The following is a 26,845-nucleotide window of genomic DNA, read 5'->3' as shown; positions in this document are numbered from 1 at the left end:
TATGCTCGTAATCCAAGGTTATTACTGTACTTATATGCGTTAATGGGAAAGTCTGAACATTTATTTGTACTTACCCGGTCTAAGAAGCACTGCAAAAACCACTTTGTTGTATAAATGCCAGTAGACATATCTTCCTTGTCCTAAGAAAAAATAGGCATGTTGTATTAAATCTCCACAAGCACTGCTATAAATTAAGTGCAAGTTCTTATATTTTCTACAGTCACAATATCATATTGTAGAAGTGATTCACAAGTGGCACAATTCATAGGGCTTAATCACCCAAAGTCAAGCATTAGTCTTAAACAAATCGATTGGTGTGATGTTACCTAGCTTTTCACACAATATATGACACCGCAGTTTTATGGCTGGAAAAATGCAAAGTTTTCCAGTATCACCCATATGTTTTATGATTCCACACAGGGCCGCTGATGGAAATCATGGGGCCCCGTACAGCCTACCTGACGGAGCCCCCTTCAGCTCCACCCCTGGTCCCGCCTTTAGCTCCACCCCTGGCCCCGCCTTGAAACTGTCTCTGCAGCACGTTACGGGATTGGTGGCATTGGTAGGCACCTGGAGCAGAGAACCGGGGGGGGGGGGGCTGCCGTCTGAAATTGAAATTGAGAAGCGGGAGGGGGGGGGAGGGGATCTGCCGCAAATTGAGAAGCGGAGGGGGGCCCTTTACAAATTATTAATAAATAGGGTTGCCATTCAGGGCCCTGGGGACCTCTGGGCCCTTTAATTAAAAAAATAAATAAAAAAACATTGATTAAAAAAAAGGGGGGGTTTGCCACATGGAGAAAAATAATATGAAAAAAAAAAAGAATTTATAAAAAAAAAGGGGATTGCCATCCGGGGTCCTGGGGACCTTTAATACAAATTAAAATAAAAATATATTAAAAAAAATATATTTTTTTTTTATAAAAAATAAATAAAAAAAGGGGAGTTGTCATCTAGGACCCTATGGGCCTCCGGGGACCTACGGACCCCTGGAAAAAAAAATAAAATTTTTTTTTTTTTTAAAGGGGGTTGCCATCCGGGCCCCTGCTGGCCTGGGGCCCCCTACAACAGGGCCAGTTGTACTGGCTTATCAGCGGCCCTGATTCCACATAATTTAAGCGGAGTTTCACCTATTTTTGGCAAGCTGGCCATTCACAAAGCACCGCGCGACTCGAGCATGCGCAGTAGGAAACTGCCAGTGAAGCTGCAAGGCTCTACTACCGGTTTCCCTTAGTTGGAATGTCGGCGCTGAACAGATCGGCCTTGGGGGGCCGACATCTCAGGCTCCCTGGACAGGTAAGTGTCCTTATTAAATGTCAGCAGCTACAGTGTTTGTAGCTGCCGACTTAAAAAAAAATAACATTTCTCCTGAAACACTACTTTAACAGTACAGGCATGATAGGTACCTCACAGGATAACAATTTAAAGGGGTTGTAAAGGTAATTGTTTTTTCACCTTTTTCACCCCTCAAAAATCCCGCCCCATGAACGTGCAGGCTTCTCGGCTCATTCATTGGTTGATTGAAAGCAGCGCAGCCATTGGCTCACACTGCTGTCAATCACATCAAATGACCCGGCGCGCCGGGGGGGGCGAGTGATACAGTGAGCGGCTATATCATGCTCGCTCGCATAGAGGTGGTTAGTTCTTGCGGGGAGGAGCCGAGACAGCCGCCGAGGGACCCCAGAAGACCAGGTTCGGGGCCACTCTGTGCAAAACGAGCTGCACAGTGGAGGCAAGTATAACATGTTTGTTTTTTGTTTTTTCATCTTTAGTGTTCCTTTCACAGTGGTAAAATAAACAGGTCTAACTTTCATTCTGAAGAGAAGACCTCACACTGCATGTTTGGCAGGTCAGGTGGCAGTAACAAATCCATTGCTACAATGAAAAAATAGGTTTTCCTGTACCAGAAACGACCTCTAGTGGACTACTAAAACTGAAAGAAGGCCTTGTCAGCTGAAAACGCTTCACAGGAGTGCATAACAAACTGTGCTTCTGTGATCCATTTAAAATTGTTTTGCCCATACTTCTCCTTTAAACCTGAAGGGGGAAGCATGATGGTCTTGGGCTTCTTTGCTGGATTCAGAGTAGTGGCTTGTACAGAGGGACTGGCACCCTTAAACATCAAGACCTACTATAGTATTTTGCAGTGCCATGCTATATTCTATGGTCTATGCCTAGTTTGTCAGGGGGTTCACTGCAAAATAAAGATAGTGGCCTTAAAATCAAGGAATGGCTAGCATAGTCTCCAGACATAGAGCTCATGGAGCTACTTTGGGATGAACTAGACAGAAGTGTAAATCTACAGTGATATATAGTTATATTCCCAGCATGTGCTATTTCAAACACAAAAGAAGATTTTAACTGCTAGTTGTTCAGGAAATGGCAATACCATGTGTTTCTTCAGTTTTGGGAAGAACTTGCTGAGAATTTGTTCATGGTGACTCTGAAACCTCTGGAGCTTTGGAAACCCAGGAATAAAAAAACCTTCAAAGAAAACATTGGTAGATTGGATTATTACACTATACGATTAAATGTTAGAACAAGCATGATACATCTGTACCTGGCAGAGCACAAAAAACAAAAAATTCCTTATCGTTAAAGCGGGAGTTCACCCGAAATTTTTTTTTTAACATTAGATTGAGGCTCATTTTGTCAAGGGGAATCGGGTAGTTTTTTTAAAATCGAAGCAGTACTTACCGTTTTAGAGATAGATCTTCTCCGCCGCTTCCGCGTATGGTCTTCAGGACTGGGCGTTCCTATTTGATTGACAGGCTTCCGACGGTCGCATCTATCGCGTCACGAGTAGCCGAAAGAAGCCGAACATCGGTGCGGCTCTATACGGCGCCTGCGCACTGACGTTCGGCTACTTTCGGAAAATCGTGACGCGATAGATGCGACCGTCGGAAGCCTGTCAATCAAATAGGAACGCCCAGTCCCGCAGCCCATACCCGGAAGCGGCGAGAGAAGATCTCTCTCTAAAACGGTAAGTACGGCTTCGATTTTAAAAAAACTACCCGATTCCCCTAGACAAAATGAGCCTCAATCTAATGTAAAAAATTAACATTTCCGGGTGAACCTCCACTTTAAGGCTTCTGAGAGGGTGATGGAAAAAATAGAAAAAACTGTGCTTAGAAATTAACAAGCTGCCAACATTCCACTAGACACACAGTGCAAAAAACATATAAACAAAAATAGTGTACATACAATAAGATCACAAATGGTGTGAATGATGAAAACATTTTTAGTAGACAATTCATAAATGAATATATAAAGTGAAAAGAGTGAATAAATAATAAAAAAAAGTCATTCAAAATTCATATATGAATGTCATTTGATAGTCCATCTTAAACAAATCGATCCCATAAATGTAGAAAGAGACTTCCATATTGTTCAAGTGGACGAAACTTGATCTTTAAAGGTGCAATGTGATAAGGTTGGCACACTTTCCAGAAATGGTGGACTTGTATACTGTACAGCATAAGAGTCAAACAGGCAGTCATGAGAAATTATCTCGGCAAATCCGACATAGCAAGGCCAACGTTTGGAGAATAAGCCCCATCCAATGTTGAATGAGAGGATCCAACTTCAGAAGGCAGGCTTCAGAGTGTAAAGATGGACTATCACATGACATTCACTTATGTATTAGGAATGACTTGTATTCATGAACACATTTCACTTTATATATTCATTTATGAATTGTCTACTAATATTTTTTCATCATTCACACCTTTTGCGATCTTATTGAATGTACTTTGGGTCATCCGGGTATTTATATATCTTTGTTTCATAATTTTGAGTGCTACACTATTTTTGTTTATATGTTCTGAGAGGGAGATTCCTGACACTGCATCTTTGTAAAATGATTACAGCAGATCTAGGGACTTTCTTGGATGGCACCCAAGGATATAAATTCAATAAATGAATATAAATAAATATTTCCAGGTTTATTAATCATATCACATAAAAAAATTAAAAGAATCACGTATGATGCACAATAAAATTCTCTCTTGACACACTGCAAAGCCCACATATATTTGCAATACATCTACATATTTATTTCAGCAAAAGACTCACTGTTTAAGATGTTTTTGGCAGAGAATAGCAAGATCTACAAGTAATACATCAGAGGAGGCACTAAACCGCGGTCTAAAACCGCTGTGTGACAACGTTGGGACTATATGATTACAGAGAAATGTAAATTTCTGTATTTGGATGTCCTCTGCTAAAACTGAATTGACCCCCTAGGACCAAGCTGTCTGCTTTCTAGTAAGCAACCTTGATAAATGTGTGCTCAGGAGATGTCAGACCAGAGACTTCTGCACAGAGAATCTGACCCCAGGAAAGTAAAGCAGGATGTTAAATGTTTGCTTAGGATGTCAAGAAAATAGAGACCTCTGAAAATGCAACAATTGGGAACATATTTTTTTTCAGAAATGTTTGTACTGGCCTGATATGTTAACAGATTTTAGCTATACACATGGAAGGCCCTGTAGGTTAGATCTCAAACTATGCTTTTGTATGGTTCAGCAGGGACTGAAGCATATATATTCATGAATATTTAAACAGAATGATATACTGTGGTTACATCTAGTTGAAAAAAGACACATCCAGTTCAACCAACAGAATAATTAAAAATTCTGGCCAAATGATATTCAAATAGATACTGTATCTGTCTACTAAAACTACCAGTGCCCCATACACATCTAACTTATATTTGTTATAAAACAATTATTATTTATGACTGATAACTTGGTCATGGGAATGCATCTTACTAGGATGCCATCACTTCTCATTTTCACTGTGATAAGAAATTTGATTTTTCTGTCATTCATTAAAAGGACATGAATAATTAAGCAGTCCCGTTTTGGTATTTCTTCAACTTACCGTGCATTGCATGTCTCTGGTTGGTTAGCAGCTGAGCTAAAGCCCAAAAGGCATCCTCCTCATTCAGGTACATGAGCAGCACTGCTGCAATTTGACTCATCCCCTGGCAGTAACTGACTTCCTGCAGAAGACAGACAGGGAAAGTCAATACTGTACAGTATGAAACCAGTCTGGAAATATACCGTATTTGCCGGCGTATAAGACGACCCCCTAATTTTCCAGGAAAAATGTTGGTTTTGGGATATACTCGCCATATAAGACTACCCCCTTCCCACTAGTCTTTCTGGAAGCTGAGGGGTAGCCAGAACCGCTGACAGAAACAGGCTTTTTTCAAATCTCACTGTGCCATTACATTACATGCCTCACTGTGCCATTACATTACATGCCCCCACTGTGCCATCACTTGCCCCCACTGTGCCATCACCTTCCCCCCACTGTGCCATCACTCACGTTTTGCTCATTCTGACTTCCAGGCTGGTGACAGTCTCCATCTGCTGCGAGCGTCCATGATTTGAAAGCCGTGCCTTCCCCTCAGACTGTCCTGTGATAGGCGAAACACAAATTTTCCCAGCAGGGCCTCTGTTCTGTGTTCCGCCTATCACGGATGTCCTCTCGTCCGAGGATGAGAAGGCATCTGTGATAGGAGGAACACAGAACAGAGGCGCTGCTGGGAAGATTTGTGTTCCGCCTATCACAGGACACTCTGAGGAGAAGGAGCGGCTTTTAAATCATGGACGCTCGCAGCAGATGGAGACTGTCAGCGGCGTATAAGACAACCCCCGACTTTGGATGCATTTTTTTGCATCCAAAAAGTCGTCTTATACGCCGGAAAATACAGCAGATGAAAATTTTTAACACCACTTAAAGACTTTTTAAAATTTTTACAATTAACTAACTTGTCAGGTGTTGAAATGTAACATCGCTTTTTGTTCTGGTTGAGATGAACAAACTTTTTTATGCGTTAATCTTCATAAAGGAAATCAATAGAAATTGAAATGAAAGAGAGGTGCTCAAACAGTGCAGTTCATTAGTGACAGCGATGCAAGGATCTTCTTCACAATCCACCGTTCACCCATACAACACCTCGTGAACACAGGAAGCCCCTCTCAGGGATGCACTTACCCAGAAGTGATGAAACACGCCAAGGTTGTGGTCTCTACGCTAAACCAGGAAGTGACGTTTGCGCTCCATAGAGCGATACCCGGAAGTTTTGGTTGTCATCGCACAGGCGGCTGTCCTAATCGGTATTTATGTCTCTTGAATGACGAGCACCAAAGCACACGCACTTTTTTGCTGGATTGAAAATTGTACATAGTATGTATATATTGAGAGGGGAGCGCATGCGGGACAATAAAGTTTTAAACAATATTATGCTATGGTGTTTATTCTGTTGTTGTTTGCATGAGCCCATTGGATCCTATCTATATATGTGCCCTGTATGACGGTGTACGGAGGTTCAAAAGGGAGAAGGAAGGTCTTTGTGATTTCAAGGCAATAAATATTTATCCTTGGGGTAAGTGCATCCCCGAGAGGGGCTTGCTGTGTTCACGAGGTGTTGTATGGGTGAACGGTGGATTGTGAAGAAGATCCTTGCATCGCTGTCACTAATGAACTGCACTGTTTGAGCACCTCTCTTTCATTTCATTTTCAATTGATTTCCTTTATGAAGATTAACGCATAAAGAAGTTTGTTCATCTCAAAGAGCTACTACAATATTTATTGGACATTTTGTTTGCTCTTTACTCATTGTTTTTATACATATCTTTTACAACTTAAGTGGCTGCTATACATTCAGGTGTGATTTAAGGGGTTCATCTATATGACATTTTTAACTATATCTGTTTTATCACGCACACTTTAACCCCCTGAGTGCTGAGCTGTGCTAAGAAAGGAGGGCCAATTTAGCATTTTTTTATACGTTGAAATGTTACAACTAATGTTACAGATAAAAGGAGGCACCATAGCATGCCTACAGCTACCATTGTTAATAAAACTTCTGTGTAGCGACAGAAATGCTAAGGCAACATAACCTTGTCTCACTTCAGATTTAATTTGCAATAGGTTTTTATTCAAAAGTTTAAACAAATTTCTTAGGAATGGGAGTTGGACGAATGGCACAGAGTGATCACATGGTCAAACCGAGGTATACTCAACGTATCTCTGATGGAGGCAAACCTAAATGTTCTAACTAGATGGTACTTGGTTCCCACTAGACTCGCAAAATTATATCCTTCAACCTCCCCCCTATGTTTCCGGAGATGGGTGGCACTTCCCATCCTTATGTTTGATTGTTGACCCTGTGCCCACCAACCACAGGTATATATATATATATTTGAAACACAATATTTTATATGTTGCCTTACTATGGATTTAATGTTCCACTATGTAAAAGAATGTACCAATGGCTCTATTATCTCTGAAAAAATTCAATAAAAAAACTATTGAAAGTTTAAGAAATTTCTTAGGATACAAATAGTAGATCAGTACAGAAAGATCCATGCACTCTCAAAAGATATCCAAGTGTCTGGTCCATATGGCTGCAATTTAGACTTCAGATTTAATTCACCTACCATATTACCTTACTACCTCACTAGCACTGTTACTGCTTGCAAGGCACACTTTATCAGTTAATAAAACATGAGTTGTGGTAGACATCAAGGAGAGATTCCTTTCAGTTCTCAATTTGTGTACAGGACAAGAAGTGAAATCTCCCCAATTTACCCAGTTTACCATTCCCCATCTCTATCCAAAATGAGAAAAAAAAAAAAAACACAGGTTTGACTTTAGATATACTTCAATACAAGTCAAAAATAGTCAAATAAAAGTGGTATTTAGGCTTGTAAATATGAAAATTGTAGAAGGTAGTTAAGGCGGATAGTTTTAGTGATCAAAGTTTGTTTTGACATTTTTACTAGTTTTAACAAAGTTACAAGGAATCCAGTATAGACATAAGAGGATCAATTAAAATACATGTGAAGTACAAATGGTATGATCACAGACATACACAACAAATGAATAGAATAGAGGGTGGGAAGCGGAATGATAGAAGTGGAAGCAATTTGGAAAAAAAAGGAAAAAAAAAGAGAGAAAGAAAGAAAAATGAGGAGCTAGGGCAGTGGGAGGAAGATGAGAACAGGTAGGAAGGAAACAGGGAACGTAAGGGTAAAGTAGGGTCTATTTGTAATCATGGTGGGGATAGCTGACCTATCAAGGTGCAGATTTAAATTGTCAAAGCAGGCAGTGTATAATCCAAGGGTCTCAAACCCTGCAAAATATGGGAATTTGTTCATCAAGGATAGCTGGCATTTTTTAAATGTCATACAGAGCTTAACAGTGGACTTAGATGATAACTAAAAGCAACATTTTTTTTAAATTTTAATTTGGATATATTTGAGAGAGATTAGGATGCATCACGTTTAATCGCTGTCTGCGCTTCTGATAGGGAGATTCACTCTCTCGTTTTGTATGGTTTACCATTATAAGCAAAAGTGAAAGTAAACACCACATTTTGAGTCACCAAAACAGCAATAGGAGTGAAAAGTTCTAAGGGGGACACTAGTTCTGGTGACTCCATTGACAACCAGGGATTCCCTCACTCATCCAAATTAAAAATATTTTTTTTTGCCTTTAGTTCAATTTTCTTGAAAGAGATGGACTGTTTTTTGTTTTTTTCAGGACCTGGATATTATTTACATTGCAGCTGTGAATATATTAGTAAGTGGAATGCCACTTTTGTACATTTCATTTAGTGAAGTTTTAACCAGGCCTTTCCACAGGTCTATTTTGAAGTGTATTGATCAGCTTATACTGATTCCTCTGTATTGCAACTCCTAAAACACTGAGGTGCAGGGGCGGACTGACAACTCATGGGGCCCCTGGGCAATAGAAGATTATGGGGCCCCTCTGGCTTACAGATGACCACCACGCCAGGAGGTAGTGCAGAGGCGGGCAGCTAAAATCTTGGGATATTCACATTAAAAGCATGTCATTTTCGGACATATCAGGGACAGATCTAAAAAAAACACAGATTTTAACATACTGTCCCTGGTTTTACTGAGCCTGGCAACCCGGATGGGGCCCCCTAGTGGCATGGGGCCCTCGGGCAGTGCCCGAGTGACTCAATGGTCAGTCCGCCCCTGCTGAGGTGTATCCTGAAATTGCATGTGGGATGCGAGTCAGGAACAATTACCACCTCATAGGTTGTTTATAATTGGTTTTGGCAGCCAAGACATTGATCGACTATATATATATATATATATATGTGTGTGTATGTATGTATGTATATATATATATATATATATATATATATATTTGCCATAAATTCTAGCATTAATTTGGGGGGATTTTCTAGGGTTAAAGAAATGGGTAGATGAGAAGAATTAAATCTGCCTGGGAATTTGACATTATTCCAGAGCTTATAGGAATGTAGCATCACAAGGCTCTGTAAATGTTTCCTTTAGGCAAGAGGGTCTAGGAGATAGAAGTTTTGGAAATAGAGGAAATGGTGTATGCCTTTAGGCTAGCCCAAAGCCAAATACCGAACAAGTGTCAACTGAGTGATTGGTGTTGCATGATAGACGTTGGTTAAGGACCGTTTCACTTTGCAGCTCTGATTAGCTCTGATTAACCTGCAGTCTTGGTACAGGTTACACACACTTTCCCATAGACTTTCTATTTTCTGAAATTGGACCAAAAGTCCTGCATGCTGCATCTTTGGTGCGCTTTCAGAAAATGCACCCAAAACACAGGACATAATAGAAAGTCCATGGGAAATGGCAGGTTAACTGCACAAAACCCGCAGATACACTTGCTCTGCAGCCAAACTCCAGCACAGCAGGACGAAACCACTCAAAGTGGGGAATCCCAGGCTTCTCTGAGATCTGTTTTTTTTTTTTTTTTTTTACTACTCTAGGTCTAATTGAACACCAGATAAACTTAAAAAAATTGCATTGTAGCAAATGGAGAATGTGTGTGGAGGAACATGTGCTGGAAAGGTGCAGAAAACGTATAGCAGTTTGAGCAATATGGTAATTTTGACTGCAGCTATCCTTCCTAGTCAGGAGATAGGATGTGGTTTCTAGTCACTTAAAAGGTTTGGTTGTGATGTATTAGTGTGTGTTGATTCGTTTGGAAATGGGAATCGTAAACATTGGTTGGGTTGATGCCTAAATAACTAAGCTTGTTGGAGGACTAACTGAAATCAAAATTATTCTTTATGATCTGCAAAGTGTCAGCAGAGCTGGAAATATCTAAAATTTTAGATTTTTGATTGCTAATATGCAGTGCAGAGATTGTATTGAAGTGTTGAATTAGGAAAAGGGAATTTAATTGTCATACATGCACACAATTTGTGTTGGTATCCCACATACCACATCTAATTCAGTGAGTCAGGTGTGTGCCTAATTAGTATGCCCAAAGACTTGGGGGCGAAAACAGAATATAGGGGGAATAAGGGACAACCGTTTTGAGTTCCTCTGAATATTAGAAATCTTTTGAATTTAACGTATATAAAGCAAAAAGGCTTGAACCCATCTGGTAAAATTAAAGTCAAATACCCATTTTCTTAATATGTAAAGTAAATAGCCTATTTTAATATCAAGAGAGAGACATGGACACAATTTTGCCACTTGGTAAGAACTTTTGCCAGAAATTTGAAGTACACGTTATTGAGTGCAATCAGTCTATAGTTAGATCAGTTGGTGCCATCCATGGCCGGTTTTGGGAGCATGCTATTAGTTGATGTCAAGGAATCTTGCCTGAACCCTGTTACAAAAGCCACTTGAGTATTACAAATTTCTTGTAATAAGAGGCTAAAACCACCTGGGCTAGGTTGTTTGTGGGGTTTAGGGTTCTTGAGTTTCTTTTAGCTAAATAATAATTATCAAGTTGGGTCTGTAAATTATTAGGGAAATGGTGGAAAAAGAGTTTAGGCTTGCGAGTTGAAGTGTTGAGCCAGACTTTTTTATATGTTGCCAAGTTTACAGTCTGCAATAGAAGTCAATTTGTGTTGTGCCATGGATTTATTATTTTCTTGGTCAAGGGCTGAAATTTTAACATTAACTTTGGGATGAGGTGCTGTATCCATACCAGGAATTTCGAACACACACCCCCCATTTAAACATTGTATGTTTTCTTCCTTTCGGGGGGTAATTGAATGATCCTGCCCCCAATAGTGGCTTTGTGGGCTTCCCACAGAAAGCCTAGGGATTTAACAAAATAAGTGTTAACTGAAGCATTCAGTTAAAGCAGACTGAATGGCAAAGTTTGTAGAGGGATTGCTGAATAGTGAGTCATTATAGGTTTAGTGGTAACCAGGTTTTTTCTGGAATGAAAGATGATATGAGAGACAAAAATAAATTTATGATCTGACCAGGAGATGGGAAGGATTTTATCAGAATACACTTTAGTTAGGGTATCAGGGGGGTGCAGGGGCAGACTGACCATTCGGACAGTCACACACTGCCTGAGGCTCTGTAGGGGGCCCCATGAGAGGCTCTGTCACTGTACCTTTACTTGTTGCAAAGTACCTGCAGAGCGGTCCCTGTACATGCTGTTCTCTTCAGCAATCTAGTTTCCTGTCAGTCCCGGTAGATCAGTGATGTGATTGGTCCTCCCATCCTCCCCGCGCGCACATCCCCTTTTTCCTGGGGACAGGACAGAGGTAGTGGAGAGCATTCAAAGTGGAGAGCCCAGTATCTAGCCACAGAACAGGGAACACCCCTCCAGGAGAGACATGCATGGCAAGCCCATCGCCTCCTCTGCAGCCCTAATCTGCCATTCATTCTGTTGTGTCTCCAGCTGGGAGGATATGGAGATGGTCTTGTGTGTGGAAGCATTTTGCCTCCACACACACACACAGTGCAAATCATGTGGGAAAAATAATATTGGTCTCCCATACAGTACACACACTGCTGTGAAATGGGTTATGGAGGCAGCAGATTTAAATTCAGAGCATACAGCAGCTCTAGCTCCTGGCTGCCTGAATCCAGGGGAGAGCAGTCTGGGCCATAATTGTGAGTAGCAATTCTCTCTCTCTCACCCCTCTCTCTCAGCCCCCTCTTCCCCCTTCCTCCCTCTCTTTCCTACTTTCCCATCTCCCCATCTCTCTCTCCCTCATATTCCTATTTCTCCTCCTGCTCAACCCATTTCCCCCTCCCTCCTTCTGTCTCTATCCCTCCACCCCTCTTTGTTTCTAACAGTAGTTTTTGTATGATTTCTGGTCCCTCTGGGTACAACCCCTCTCCCTGCATCTCGCAGCTCAGTTCGTTAAAAAGCAGTACAAACAAAAAAAGGAGGGGTGGGTGCTGTGTCCGTCCATGAACTCAGAGAAAAGGATTTTACGGTGAGTACAAAAATCCCTTTTTCTCTTCAGTTCATGGACAGACACAGCAGCAATCTGGATTTGTAGGACGTCCCCAAGCAGTGTCAAAAACGAGGGGTGGGAAAACAGCATTAAAACAAACTTCACTCCCAAACAACCAGAGCTCCTCAACGGAGGAGTTGCAACCTTAAACAGCTGCCTGCAAAACCTTGCGGCTGAAGGAAGCATCTGAAGATGCACTCACATCAACCTTGTAACATTTTTTTGATCCTATACACAGGTCACCCTTATTGCTAGGAGCTTAGTCACCATCTCTTGGAACACTATGCACTCAACGTGCACACATAGTATTTTGGATCAAGCTGTGACCACCGTGTTATGCTCCGGGCGCTGTTCCCCGTCCTTGAAGGGTTTCCCTGTCTCAACCCCGGGGGGAGATATCATGCCGAACCCCCCCCCCCTTCTCCTTGGCAGATACTGGACCAGGTCTTGAGGCTGTAAATATACTACTTTAAAACACTCCTGATGAATGGCTGAAATGCCAGGAAACGCGTAGAGTGCCACTAGATGCCAACAGTCACCTGTCTATATTACATATGTTATTTAATTGATTCATTTTACCATGTATATCTGCTATGTCAGTTTTTTATTTTTGCATTGCATGCTATGAGCAGCATATTTAGAGTAAGTATTGTGACTACCTATCTATTTGATACAAAATATCTGACATGTATTTAAGATTGTAATAAATAAATCATGTACTTTAACTTAATTTTTATGTTATTACGCCCTCATTTAAAGTCCCACAAACCCCTCTTTTCTATATACCAAATCAGGGATGGAGGCCGCTATGTGTTTTATTAGTGTGTGTGTCAGGTCACATCCATTTACTGTATAACTTGTAACATTTTGTGAAAGTGTGAACGGACGACCAGGTCGCCGCCTTACACACAAGGGAAACAGGCACTTGATGTCGGAAAGCCCAAGAGGCAACTATTACCCTGGTTGAATGCGCCGTGACAGGAAAGGGGGGCGCCCGCCCCATTTTGGCATAAGCCTGAATCACGACCTGTCTGATCCACCTAGAGATGGTGGCAGACGAGACCGCCAGGCCCTTCTTAGGACCAGCCACCAAAAAAAACAGTGAGTCCGACCTCCGTAACGGAGCAGTAGCAGACAAGTACACTCGCAGAGCTCGGACAACATCCAAGGAATGCAGTGCAGCCTCCTTAGGGTGCGAAGGACGAGGACACAAAAGATGGAAGTACAATGTCCTCATTGAGATGGAAAGCCGAAACGACCTTAGGGAGAAATGAAGGCTGTGGACGCAGCACAACCTTATCCTCGTGGAAGACCAGATATGGAGCCTTGCAGGACAAGGCTGCCAGCTCAGAAACCCGTCTGACTGACATAATAGCCACCAAAAAGGCCACCTTCTAAAAAAAAGCGTCAGTAAGGGAATCTCCCTAATCATCTCCAATGGCGGGTTCTGAAGCACCGAGAGGACCAGATTCAAGTCCCACGGAGGTAGTGGAGGAAGGACCGGAGGGGCCACATGCCGAACCCCCTGCACAAACATACTTACCAAAGAGTGAGCAGCCAAGGCAGAAATCTGCCCCTTAATCGTACTTGAGGCAAGCTTTTTGTCCACCCCACGCTGCAAAAACAGCAGCACCCTGTAAACCAAATAAGTACGCGGATGCCACCTCATCTCCTCACACATGGATATGTAGGCCTTCCAAGTGCGATGGTAAATCTTCCTAGAGGAAAAGCATGGTAGAAATCACTGAATCTTACAGGCCCCGGTCTTATAGCACCTGGCTTTCAATAGCCATGCCATCAAAGCCAGCGACTGTAAAGCAGGATGCAGTATGGGACCTTGCGACAGCAGGTCCTCTTGCATCGGCAGACGCCAAGGGACATCTGCTACCAGACGCCCTAGGTCGGCGTACCAGGGACGCCGAGGCCAATCCGGAGCAATTAGGATCATTGGAATCCCCTCGGCCTCCACTCTGCGAAGCAGATGGGGAAGAAGCTTCAGGGAAGGGAAGGCATAGTTTAGCCGATACAGGCCCCACAGTGCCACAAACATGTCTGACGCGTCCGCCCAGGGGTCTTTTGACTTGGCCACAAACCTCAATACCTTCTGATTGAGTCGAGAAGCCAGTAGGTCCACGTCTGGCGTGCCCCATTTTAGGCACAGGAGCTGAAACACATCCGGGTGTAGACCCCATTCTCCTTGGTCCAGCATCTGGCGACTCAGGTAGTCCGCTTGCCAGTTTTCCATACCCGGAATGTATATGGCCGAAAGAGCCGCTCCGCTCTGCCCACCTCAGGATGTGAGCGACCTCAGACGCAGCAGCCGCGCTTCTTGTTCCTCCTTGATGGTTGACATACATCACTTCTGTGGCCTTGTCTGACTGGATCCTGACTGAACGCCCCTGTAGCCTCCGAGACCACGCGGAGAGGCAAAGCCTGATCGACCGAAAGTTCCAGAACATTGATCGGCAGTCGGGATTCTTCCAGAGTTCAGCGATCATGTGCCGACTGAACCCCCCAGACTCCCCCCCAACCGGCAAGGCTGATGTCCGTCATGATCACCGTCCAGTGGAAAGGAAGGAACGACTTCCCGGACAGAAGTGTCGGTGATGTCAGCCACCAAACCAGGGAGGCCCTGACCAGGTGGCTCACCCGGATCTGCCAATCCAGGGACAATGGGCGCTTGTCCCATCAGCGGCGAGTCGGTACCAATACTGACTTCTGAATGTTCAGCACCCAACCAAAGTCTCAGAGGATCTGACAGGTCATAGACACGCCCTCCTCTAAGTCTAAGCTTGAAGTGGCTCTCAGAAGAACATTGTCCCAGAAGCCCAGAAGGGCCAGAATCGGGGCGAGCACCTTGGTGAACAAAAGACCAAAAGGGAGGGCCACAAATTGATAATGATCCTCCCCGACCGCAAAGTGTAGGAATCTCTGATGGCTGGCGCATATGGGGACATGCAAGTATGTGTCCTTGATGTCTAAGGATGCCAGAAAATCCCCAGGATGGAGTGTAGCGACAACAGAGTGAACCGATTCCATCCGGAACCTTCGTACTTTCACAAAGCAATTGAGGGCCTTAAGATCCAGGATTGGACGGACCCCATCCTTCTTGGGTACCACAAACAGATTTGAGTAAAAACCCTGAAACCGTTCCAGCAATGGAACAGGTATGATCACCCCGCGTACCAGCAGATCCCGAACTGCCCCAAACAGGGCTTCCCGACAGGTCGGGGGAAGCTGGAGGGAAAAAATCTGTTTGGGGGGTGTGAAGGATATGTCAGTGTAAATCTCCCTGCTTGGTTAAATTGTGGGTTAGAGGTAAAATGGATTCATGTGTTACAAGCTATTGACATGTTAATGACCCGTCTGCAGCTAGCTCCTTCTTTCAAAGGGATGTTAAACCTGTTACTGTGATTAGAGGTGACTCATGTTATGTATTCTGATTGCTTCATTATGCGGTGCCAGGCTGTCCAGCTAATCTGTTCTGTACACCTTGTAATTAACTTCCCTGATGTCATTATTTAAAGAAAATGTGTCTCAGGTCGGCTCCGAATTGTCTGGCTATATTCTGTATGAGAAACCCTAGAGTGGGTGAAAAGGGGGTGGAGCTCCCATTGTTCCTTGATTAAGGATTTAGCTTGTAAAACTGTATTTATAACCAGCAGCAAGCTGCCAATAAATCAGTCTTGGTTCCAGCATTCAGTCTTGACTCATGTGTGATGATCCTGTGATGTTCTTGTATGGAGAGGAGGGAATGCTTGACGGGGATATCATACCGATACCGTCACAATTGGTTGGCAGCAGCGGGATCTTCCCTTCTACTCTCCCTTACACCAGGACTCCAAGCAGACACTGGGAACAGTGAATGGAAGGCTGCTACACCCTGCTTAAAAGAACTACTGGAAGTTCGTGGAAGGATTGCTAGCAACAAAACCAAGCGGGTCATCATAGCAGAATTAATGGAGATGGACCAGGAGGACGGGATTGCAGCAACGCCAGCAGTACAAGAGATGGAGACACCAGTGATTCAGGAGGAGTCACCAACCAACAAGCTAATGAGAGAGAAGCTAGCGTGGTTCGGCCCGAACCCAACGCCGGATGTGGTGCTGAAAGTGATGGACCTGTTAGCGAAGGAGGATAAACACATAAGAGACGCAGAACTACAGGAGGCTAAACAAATAAGAGACGCAGAACTACAGGAGGATAAACAAATAAGAGACGCAGAGCTACAGAAGGATAAACAAATAAGAGATGCAGAGCTACAGTTAAAACTGGCAGCAGTCCAACAAGCAGCCGCACATCCTCCAAACAGTGAGTACAGCACAGCAGACACAAGGAAGATTCCGTTTAGCGCTTTTAAAGCTTTTGATGAAAAGGACTATGAGATTGATAACTACCTGGCAGATTTTGAGCGACAATGTAACCTGCACCGAATAGCTAGAGGAGACTGGGTTGCAATATTGTCAGGCAAACTGTCAGGCAAAGCTTCTGATGCTTTCCGGACCGTGCCAGATCAGGATATCCATAGCTACGCCCGGGTTAAAGAAGTGCTCCTGGCTCGTTATGCAGTAACCCCAGAGTCCCACCGACAGAAGTTCAGGGACTCACGCAAAACCACGAAAGACTCTTACGCGGAATGGGCATGCCAGTTGTCCCTGTCGGCCTCTAACTGGGTTAACAGCAGCCAGGCCACCACCGCAGAGGACATTTTGCAACTAATGCTCCTGGAGCAATTTTACAATCACATCCAGACAGACGTCAAAGATTGGGTGAGAGATCGCAGGCCCATGACTCTACCAGAGGCCGCTAAGTTGGCGGATGAATATGCGGATACTCGCAAGACAAACCAGGTCACACCACGGGTACAACCTCCACGACCAACGGCGCCCTCACACCCACCAGCCGCTAGATACCAACCGCCTAACAGACCGATGACATCGAGCCCTCGCTATCCACGCCAGGAGGACAACGAACAACGCTGCTTCCGGTGCAAACAGTTGGGTCACTTCAAGCAGAATTGCCCCCTGAATGACAACACCAGATCAAATTGGTCTCAACCTGGGTACCGCCCACCAGCAGCAGCCCATTGTGTAGACTCGGCTTGGGATCCCCAGGAGCTGGGTCAGGAAGGACCATTGGGCACCCCTTACGAAGCCCTCATGGTACAATCTGTTATTACGGACAACAGGGAACACCATTGTCAGCTGGTCATGGGTGACAGCCATGAGCCGGAGGGGCCCTGTAGGGAGCTGGGCAGAAAGAGGCACCGCCGGCTACCCCCAAGAAGAAGAGGTCCTGGAAGCCGTATAACCAGCGGACCTGGGAGGAGAAGAAGCGACTGGAGGAGATGAAATCGCAGCGGGCGCCCCAGATGCGGGCCGAGATGTTCGCCAAGGGCCCACCGGTGGCCCCTTACACCACCACCCAGTTCCTGATGATGAAGGACCACGTGGAAAGCCTGCAGGACATGAGCAAGCAGGAGCTGATCCGTGAATACATAGAGCTGGAGGAGTGCATAAGCCGCATGGAGGAGGAGAACAACCACCTGAGGTCACAGCAGGCTGACCCCCCCAGGCTTCATGAACTGGAGATGGAGCTGGAGAAGCTCCAAGAGGAGAACCGGCGGCTGCGGAGGGAGCAGGGGGTGGCTGACCTTATGGGGCTCTGATTCCCCTCCCCCCCCCCGGACTCTGAGCACCAGTGCTACAGCATTTCAACAAATATAACTTTTCCTTTTTATGAATCTCCTGTGATTGTCACTTCAGAGCCATAACCTGCCCCTCCTATAGTGGGACACCTAGACGGCGGCGCACAGACCCATTCGCCGTCTTCACACTGACTTCTGGTGACTCTGCAGATCGCACAAAGACTTGCGGACTGACCGGCGTGTGATCTGACGACCCGGTGGCATACCTGAGTCGGAAGCAGTTACCAATGGAGGTCAGTCACGCCAAACGGAGTTAACCTCGGACTAAAAGCTCTGAACCCGTCAACCCTACTGGACCAGGGAAGGTCCAACCGGATTTGCCGGAGCAGGGAGAAAAAGGGGGGCCATTGTGAAGGATATGTCAGTGTAAATCTCCCTGCTTGGTTAAATTGTGGGTTAGAGGTAAAATGGATTCATGTGTTACAAGCTATTGACATGTTAATGACCCGTCTGCAGCTAGCTCCTTCTTTCAAAGGGATGTTAAACCTGTTACTGTGATTAGAGGTGACTCATGTTATGTATTCTGATTGCTTAATTATGCGGTGCCAGGCTGTCCAGCTAATCTGTTCTGTACACCTTGTAATTAACTTCCCTGATGTCATTATTTAAAGAAAATGTGTCTCAGGTCGGCTCCGAATTGTCTGGCTATATTCTGTATGAGAAACCCTAGAGTGGGTGAAAAGGGGGTGGAGCTCCCATTGTTCCTTGATTAAGGATTTAGCTTGTAAAACTGTATTTATAACCAGCAGCAAGCTGCCAATAAATCAGTCTTGGTTCCAGCATTCAGTCTTGACTCATGTGTGATGATCCTGTGATGTTCTTGTATGGAGAGGAGGGAATGCTTGACGGGGATATCATACCGATACCGTCACAGGGGGCAAGAGAGAAACTATCTTGTACCCTGAGGAAACTACTTTGCAAACCCACCGGTCGGAAAGCAGACACGTACACCGAGCCGCGAATCTGCGAAGACGGCCCCCCACCCAAGTGTCCGGCGGGGCAGACCTTCATGCGGACGCAGATCTTTCTGCAGGCTTGTTGGGTTTGCGAAAAACCAGGGACACTTTTGTCCCTCAGCAGGCCTGGGAGCATTTACCTGCAGCACCGGGTGGACAAAAAAAAACGCTTGTGCACAGTGAAGGAGGGCCCCTGCCTACGGCGTGGCTCCTTAACCTCTTTGGATTGCGGAAGTAGAGTGCTCTAACCCCCTGTGGCATCTTTAATAATGTCATCCAGAGAGGCTCAGAAAAGCCTGTCGCCCTTAAAAGGTAAATCTATCAGGGCCTTCTTAGAAGATTGGTTCGCGGATCAACACTTTAGCCAGATCAGGCGGCGTAAGACCACCGTATAGACTGAAGCTCTGGACAGCAAGGGAATCGTATCCAAGGCTGACTCGCAGACAAACTTAAGGCCCTGTACCAACTGGTCAGCCAGAGCCACACATTTCGTGGGAGCCTGATGCTCCTTTAACCCTTGGTGTAACATTTTTGCCCATTCAGTAAGTGTCTGAGACACCAGGGCCCCAGCCACAGCAGGACGCACTTCTGAGCCCACCACCATGTACAGGTAGCGGGCCACTGCCTTGTCTACGGGGTCCTTGAAAGCAGGAGCTCCTTCCACTGGAAGCGTGGTCACCTTGTTTAATCTGGACACAGGGGGTCCACTATCGGGGGGAGAAGTCCACTTCTTCAGGAAACTCTCCTCAAAGGGGTAACGGACCGACAAACTTTTTGGGGCCGAAAAAACTTTTGCGGCCTATCCCACTCCTTGTACAAAAGCTTATCCAAATAGGATACACAAGGAAACACCTTAGCAGTGCGGTTTGGCTTACGGAATCCGAAAGGACTGACATCTCTGTCGCCTCTGCCGTATCCTCCAGCTTAAAGCGGGGGTTCACCCGAAAAACAAATTTTTAACATTAGATTGAGGCTAATTGTGGGAAGCACAATCGGGTGTTTTTTTTTAAATCAATGCAGTACATACCGTTTTAGAGATAGATGTTCTCCGCGGCTTCCGGGTATGGTCTGCGGGACTGGGCGTTCCTATTTGATTGACAGCCTTCAGACCATCGCATACAGCGCGTCACGAGTTGCCGAAAGTAGCCGAACGTCGGTGCGCAGGCGCCGTATAGAGCCGCACTGACGTTCGGCTTCTTTCGGCAACTCGTGACGCGCTGTATGCGATGGTCGGAATTCTGTCAATCAAATAGGAACGCCCAGTCCCGCAGATCATACCCAGAAGCCGCGGAGAACATCTATCTCTAAAACGGTATGTACTGCATTGATTTAAAAAAAAAAACACCCGATTGTGCTTCCCACAATTAGCCTCAATCTAATGTTAAAACATTTTTTTCGGGTGAACCCCCGCTTTAAGAGTATCCCGCACTGCGGTAATAAGTGCTCCTACAAGTTTCTCATCACACAGCAACCCGGTCCTGGAGTCATCCTCACTGTCCAAACAGTCACGGTCCGCATCCTCTGACACATCAGAATCAGGGCCTTCACGTCAGAGTTGTCCCTGGAAGAATGGCAAGGGGAGGGGACGCTTTGTACCCCCGTGTTCCCACCGCCGCTTCCACACTGGCAACAAAGGTCTCCAGGACCGCCGACATAGCATCCACAGATACCAGCAGGGTCACCAGTTGCTAACTTAGGGATTTCAGGGGAAGAGGCGTCTGCTTCCGACGCCATGCTGACCCATGTGTCTGACACCAGTAGGGACGTAAAATAAGCACACAGCCCACCCTCCTAGCTGCCACAGAGAACGAGGGCCCCCCCCAGAGGACTCGCCACCTGAGCCGGTCACTGCAACAGCCGCCATCTGTCTCGAGGTGCTCAGCCGCCCATGTCACTCTGCTGCTCTGCTGCATGTATCCCAGCTGATCGCACCTTATTGACCAGCACTATAGGTCAAACTCCCTCCCACAATGGCCGCCGAGCGGCCGCCCTGTAGAAAAAGGTGCACGGCTACAAGAAAATGCCCGCCAATGAGAGATAGAGAACAACATAGCCACCAAAATGGCCACCGGCCGCATGCAAATAAAACAAAACACATACATCGCAGCAGTGAACACCCGGAGCCCCCGCACCGAGCCCCCCCCCACACAGGCAGTTAATAGCACCCCCAGGAGAGGGGACACACACAGCACAGCCCCCACCAGCGGATGGAGCCCCCCTAGGTGGACCCCCGTCAGACGCAGCCAGCCTAGCTACCCAGAGCATAGGGATGTGGGGAGGAAGGGAGAGAGGAAAGGAAGGGTGGGAACCCCCTAATTGACCTCCCCAGGAATGTCCAGCCATGTCCCCCTGCCGAAGCAAGGGTACTGCTACTTACCCTTCCTGCGTAGACTTGCATGAAGCATCCCAGACAGACCATCTACCGTACGGTTACGGAGGTTGCTGTCAGCCCGGCACGCTGTGACTCGTGCATGTAGCCCGGTCATATGTTGGCCCAGGAGCATGTAGCTCACCGGGCCACCCCTGGAGCAACGGGGCATGGCATGGAAGGCCCAGCGCGTAGCTAAAGACCGACACACACGCTTGATGGCCGAAACTGAGGAGACTCCAAGGATCTGATGTCCAGCCTGTTGCCCAGTCAGCAGATCTCAGGAAACAAAAAGAAAAGTAGGAAAAAACAGAAAAAACTCCAGGACCCATGTGCCCGAAGAGAGCCATGTCCTTCTCCTATGCTAGGCAGAAAAAAACTGAGCTGCGAGATGCAGAGAGAGGGGTTGTACCCAGAGGGATGGCCCCTAGGCAGTACTGTACAGTTTTTTATGTGATTAACACTTTTTAACATGTTTTCTGCCTAGTCCTCTCCTGATTGAAGGCTAATGCCCACAAGTCAAGATTGCTGCTGTATCCGTCCATGAACGGAAGAGGGAAAAAAAAGTTGTTGCAACCCTGTCAGGAAGGAGCGGAGTGGGAGCTGCAGCTGCACAAGGCAATTAGCCACTAAGGTAATCAGGCACCTTTACTGTACTATGTAACCAGCAGGTGATACCTTCAGCCCCCGAAAACCACTCCCACTGTTTGCTGCGGTGCGTTGCACTGCACGTACTTCTCTGGCATTGGAGCCCAAATTATGATCTTGCACACAGGCCCACTTCATTCATAAAACACCTCAGTTGCATCATAAAGTTAGCTGCTGTGCGGGAGCCATCTTTAAACATGGAAGTGCTCAGTGGCTTCTACAGAAAGAATCTGGGTACTTTTATGCAGGCTATGCTGGGGTAGATATTTAAAATGCCCCCTCTATGCAACGGAGCTGCAATAACTAAATAATTAGGCTCATGGAGGTCCCTGGAAGCATGGTTGGGAAGCCATCAGGCACCCGACAGGTTCTTAGACGACCGCCACCTTTGAATTTATTAGGTGTTAGGTGGCTTCCAAGCAATGCCAACAGGAATCTCTGTGAGCCTAAGCGGCAGACAAAAAAATTGGCATTGGTCCATTTCTTTAACTTGAGGGCCCAACATCTTCCACAGTTTGCTGATGGGCCCTTCTGTGCAGCTGAGCTGCAATATGTGGAGGATGGCTGCCACAGACATATGTAATGTGGGCAGAGCAATATGTAGCTGGGGCTTTGTGTGGATGTGGCTTGAGTGTGGGGGGACAGGGGGCCTCATGATCTCCTATTGCCTGGGGCACCCCATGATCTATTGTCTAGGGGTCCCATGAGTTGTCAGTCCGTACATGTGGGGGTGTGAACAATAAAAATAATCTAGTTTTGTGCAGAATGATTCTGCCACATGAGGATTGTGGAGTTTTTGGTGTTAAAATTGGGAACAAAGTTAGATTTAAATATACACAAAGTGTGATGGTGCTGGTCAGAATTGAAATCATAATATGTTACTATAGTGACAGTCACATCTTAAATATTGCTCATTAGGAATAAATATCTCAGAGTAAGATATTTTATTTTGCAAGTGCAAACAATAGGACTCATTGACGGGTTTATGTACACTCGATTGTCGTACCCCCGCTTTGGGTATAGAATTGCAGGTAACAAGCGTGCAATACTGAGGTGGGAAGAAGGCAGCCAAGCAGGTTTCCTGGACACATTCAACATCAGAATGATTGAACCAAAGCTCAAAAACATAATAAAGGCAAATAGTGACGAAAGTTAAAGGGATGGAGAAAAAAAAAAAAAAAAAAAAAAAAAGGAAAAGGGTTAGGAATGTGGGTAAAATAAAGAAAAGAGAAAAAAAGGTGGAGGGGAGGGATTTATATGTATAAGCAGAAAGAAGGTGGTGAAGGTAGAAAAAGAAGCTTCCTATCTAGTGAGAGAAGCAGGTTGTGTTTAAATAACCTCCCATAGGTCAGGATTAAAATCTTGACCAGGGGGTTCAGCCAAATAACCAGACAGCCGGTTAGGGAAGTGGAAACAAACCATAATTGACTTGTCCCATAGGGGATGAGATAAAGTGTTGAAGTGCCATCGCAAAGGAAACAGGTTGTTTCAACATGGAGTAAAACAAACAACATATATAGCCATCCCTTATAAGAGGCATAAAACATGAAATGGTATACCCAACACAGTCGCTAAAGGTTTTATAAGTTAGGGGTTGGTAAATGTTTATGCTTCCCTTATTGCAGGGTCTATAAAGGGTGTAAATACACCAGTTTTAGAGATTTAAGATGAAGATGTAAGTAAACCCAGAGAGACTTATTTTTGTCAAAAGAGACAGTAACTGATAATAATAATACAAAAACAATAGTGCAAACAAAAGGTGAAAAATGTGCATCAAAAAGTGCATAAAACATAATCCAGGGATCCCTGACTATCCTAGTTTCACCAAAGGTACAACCCTCGATGTCCACAGAAAGATAATCAAATCTTAGGTATGTGATTGGTAGCCAAAGAAAATGTTTTAAAACCCAATAAGGCCCAACAAGTTCCCAAGAAGCACCAAAGCGATGTAAAAAGTGAATACAAGTAGATATCAGAGAAGTCCTGTTATAGTGAAAAAAGAACTGTAACAGACAAGGTAACATAAGGTTGAGTCAAACAACATAAATAGCTCTAAGGTCGAGGGAGTGAAGCCAAACATCGGTGCCATAATCCAATTAGTTGGCCAGGTATACTGTACAGTGGCGGCCCATCCATTAGGGGCGCATGGGCGCCCCCCCCCCATACATGTGTCCGGCCCCCTGATCTACATACAGGGCGCCGGACCATAGATTCTAATGGGGGGTTTGAAGCACGTGATTAGAGGCAGAGGCCCGGATTCAGAGACGAGTTACGACGGCGTATCTCCTGATACTCCGTCGTAACTCTGAGTGTGCGGGGTCGTATCTATGCGCCTGATTCTTAGAATCAGTTACACATAGATTTCCCTAAGATCCGACCGGTGTAAGTCTCTTAAACCGTTGTAACTTAGGCTGCATATTTACACTGGCCGCTAGGTGGCGCTTCCGTAGATTTACGCGAGGAATATGCAAATTAGGTAGATACGCCGATTCAGAAACGTACGTCCGACCGGCGAATTTTTTTAAGTTGTTTGCGTAAGGCTTTTTCCGGCGTAATGTTATCCCTCATAAAGCAGGGGTAAGTCATGTTAGGTATGGACGTCGGAAACACACGAACAGCGTCGTATTTTACGTTGTTTACGTAAGTCGTTCGCGAATAGGGCTGTCCGTAAGTTACGTTCACGTCCAAAGCATTGAAAGTTTGCGGCGTAATTTGGAGCATGCGCACTTGGAAACGTTCACGGACGGCGCATGCGCCGTTCGTAAAAAAGGTCAAATACGTGGGGTCACAAGTAATTTAAATAAAAAACACGCCCACATCATCCACATTTGAATTAGGCGGGCTTACGCCGACACATTTACACTTAGGGCGCAAGTTCTTTCTGAATACGGAACTTGCGCCCTAAGTTACGGCGGCATAATGTATCTGAGATACGTTACGCCCGCCGATAAATACGCAATTGTATCTGAATCCGGGCCAGAGTCTCTAATAGGCTTCAAAAAAGGTTGGGCTCGGGCGAAGAGCACTGCGCTCCGAGCCCACCCAGTTGTGTGAGAATAGTGAATGAATATTCGCTATTCTCACACCAATCCTCCTCCCGGCTGAAAGGACAGGCGATCCTATTGGATGCCTAGCACCTAGGTTGAGGAGAGAAGAGTCGCCATGCTGGAGGAGAGGACACAGGAGTCGCTGTCATCTAGATGGGGCAAGTGCCGGACCCCCCACGGGGAGGGGGGGTAGGGGCATTTGTTGGTTTTCTAATCCAGTAAAAACAACTGGATTGAAAGACATTCATATCGATAAATGATACAGGGGTACCAAACCAAAGAGAAAGTTAAAATGTCTGTTAATTGATTAATAATAGGCATGAGCTTTATGTTCAGGTCGAACATGAGTTTAACTCGAACATTGGCTGTTCGCCCGTTCGCCGAATACCGAACAATTTGGGGTGTTCGTGGCAAATTAGAAAGCCCCAGGGGACATGTATCAATGCAAAAAAAGTTTTAAAAACGGCCAGTTTTTCGGAAGTGATTTTAATAATGCTTAAAGTGAAACAATAAAAGTGAAATATTCATTTAAATTTCGCACCCGGGGGGGGGGTGTCTACAGTATGCCTGTAAAGTAGTGCATGTTTATACCAGTCCCTGCACAAAATTACACTTCTAAAGGAAAAAAAGTAATTTAAAACTACTTGCGGCTATAATGAATTGTCGGGTTCCGGCAATACAGATAAAAGTGATTGAAAAAAACGACATGCCCACGTCCCCCCCCCCCCCCGTCCATTACCAGGCCCTTTGGGTCTGGTATGAATATTAAGGGGAAACCAGAACCAAAAAGTATATAAAAAAAATGTGTGGGGGTCCCCCGAAAATCCATTACCAGGTCCTTCAGGTCTGGTATAGGTATTACGGGGAAACCACCAGAAACCCCGTGGCATCAGAGGGGGGCGGGGGTCATCTGTCCACATCACGGGTGGACCCGCTCTCGGTTATTTAAGAGCTGTCAGACGGGTCACGCGTCATTCAGCCGGGCGCCTCCTGTGGAGGCTGTATCGTTTATGGCGGAGGGTCCAGGTCGTAGAAAGATTACAGCACTGGAATTTTTTTGGGGATTTTTTATTAAAGGACTTGTCCCAAGCTGTGTGTGTTTTGTTTACCTTTATTGTTACTTTTTTGGGTGAAATGTTAGGGGTACAATGTACCCCATTACCAATTCACATAGGGGGGGTCGGCATCTGGGGTCCCCTTTGTTTAAGGGGGCTTCCAGATTCTGATAAGCCCCCTGCCCGTAGACCCCCCACAACCACCGGGCAAGGGCAAGGGTTGTGGGGAGGAGGCTCTTGTCCCCATCAGGAATATTTCACTTTTATTGTTTCACGTTCAGCATTATTAAAATCACTGCTCCCGAAAAAACTAACGTTTTTAAAACATTTTTTGCATTGATACATGTCCCCTGGGGCAGGACCCGAAACACTTTATGACAATAACTTGCATATTAACCTTTAAAATGAGCACTTTGGATTTTTCATGTTCATGTCCAATAGACTTTAACGGTGTTCGCGTGTTCGAACAAATTTTTTGCCTGTTCGCATGTTCTGCTGTGAACCAAATCTTATCTTTTATTCTCAACTTCAATGGAAGAATAAAAATAAAATCTTATCGGCTGCCACAGGTAATAAAAACATGTGCTGCAGTTTTTATATGCCTTACAAAATAATCAGAATTTTTTCAGATATATTTTTTGCCAAGAATTAGGCCTCATGTACACTGCTGTTGGTAAACGGACGCTGCCCCTGAACTCTCCTCTATGTTACCTTATCAGTACATGTACACAGGGTCGTTTATAGTCATTTGTAGGCAGTTGATTTAAGAAGCATTTTTTGAAATGCAAAAAAATCTGTTCAGGAGCGATGTTCAGAGGCA

General features: G+C 45.2%; 1 protein-coding gene across 1 annotated transcript in view; it reads right to left on the bottom strand.

The window, feature by feature from the left end:
• LOC120917545 overlaps window positions 1-26,845 on the bottom strand; it is a 120,873-nt gene that overhangs the window by 5,912 nt on the left and 88,116 nt on the right. Inside the window, exons 9-11 of the mRNA XM_040328915.1 lie at window positions 4,882-5,002; window positions 2,387-2,481; window positions 75-140 (exon numbers count right to left, since the gene is read on the bottom strand). Coding sequence (XP_040184849.1) covers window positions 75-140; window positions 2,387-2,481; window positions 4,882-5,002 — 282 coding nt within the window. The remainder of the gene's footprint in view (window positions 1-74; window positions 141-2,386; window positions 2,482-4,881; window positions 5,003-26,845) is intronic.

The sequence above is a fragment of the Rana temporaria genome, chromosome 11, assembly GCF_905171775.1.
Source record: "Rana temporaria chromosome 11, aRanTem1.1, whole genome shotgun sequence".
Lineage (NCBI taxonomy): Eukaryota > Metazoa > Chordata > Amphibia > Anura > Ranidae > Rana > Rana temporaria.
The sequence above is the reverse complement of the archived record's forward strand: the minus strand, read 5'-3'. Positions and strand labels throughout refer to the sequence as shown.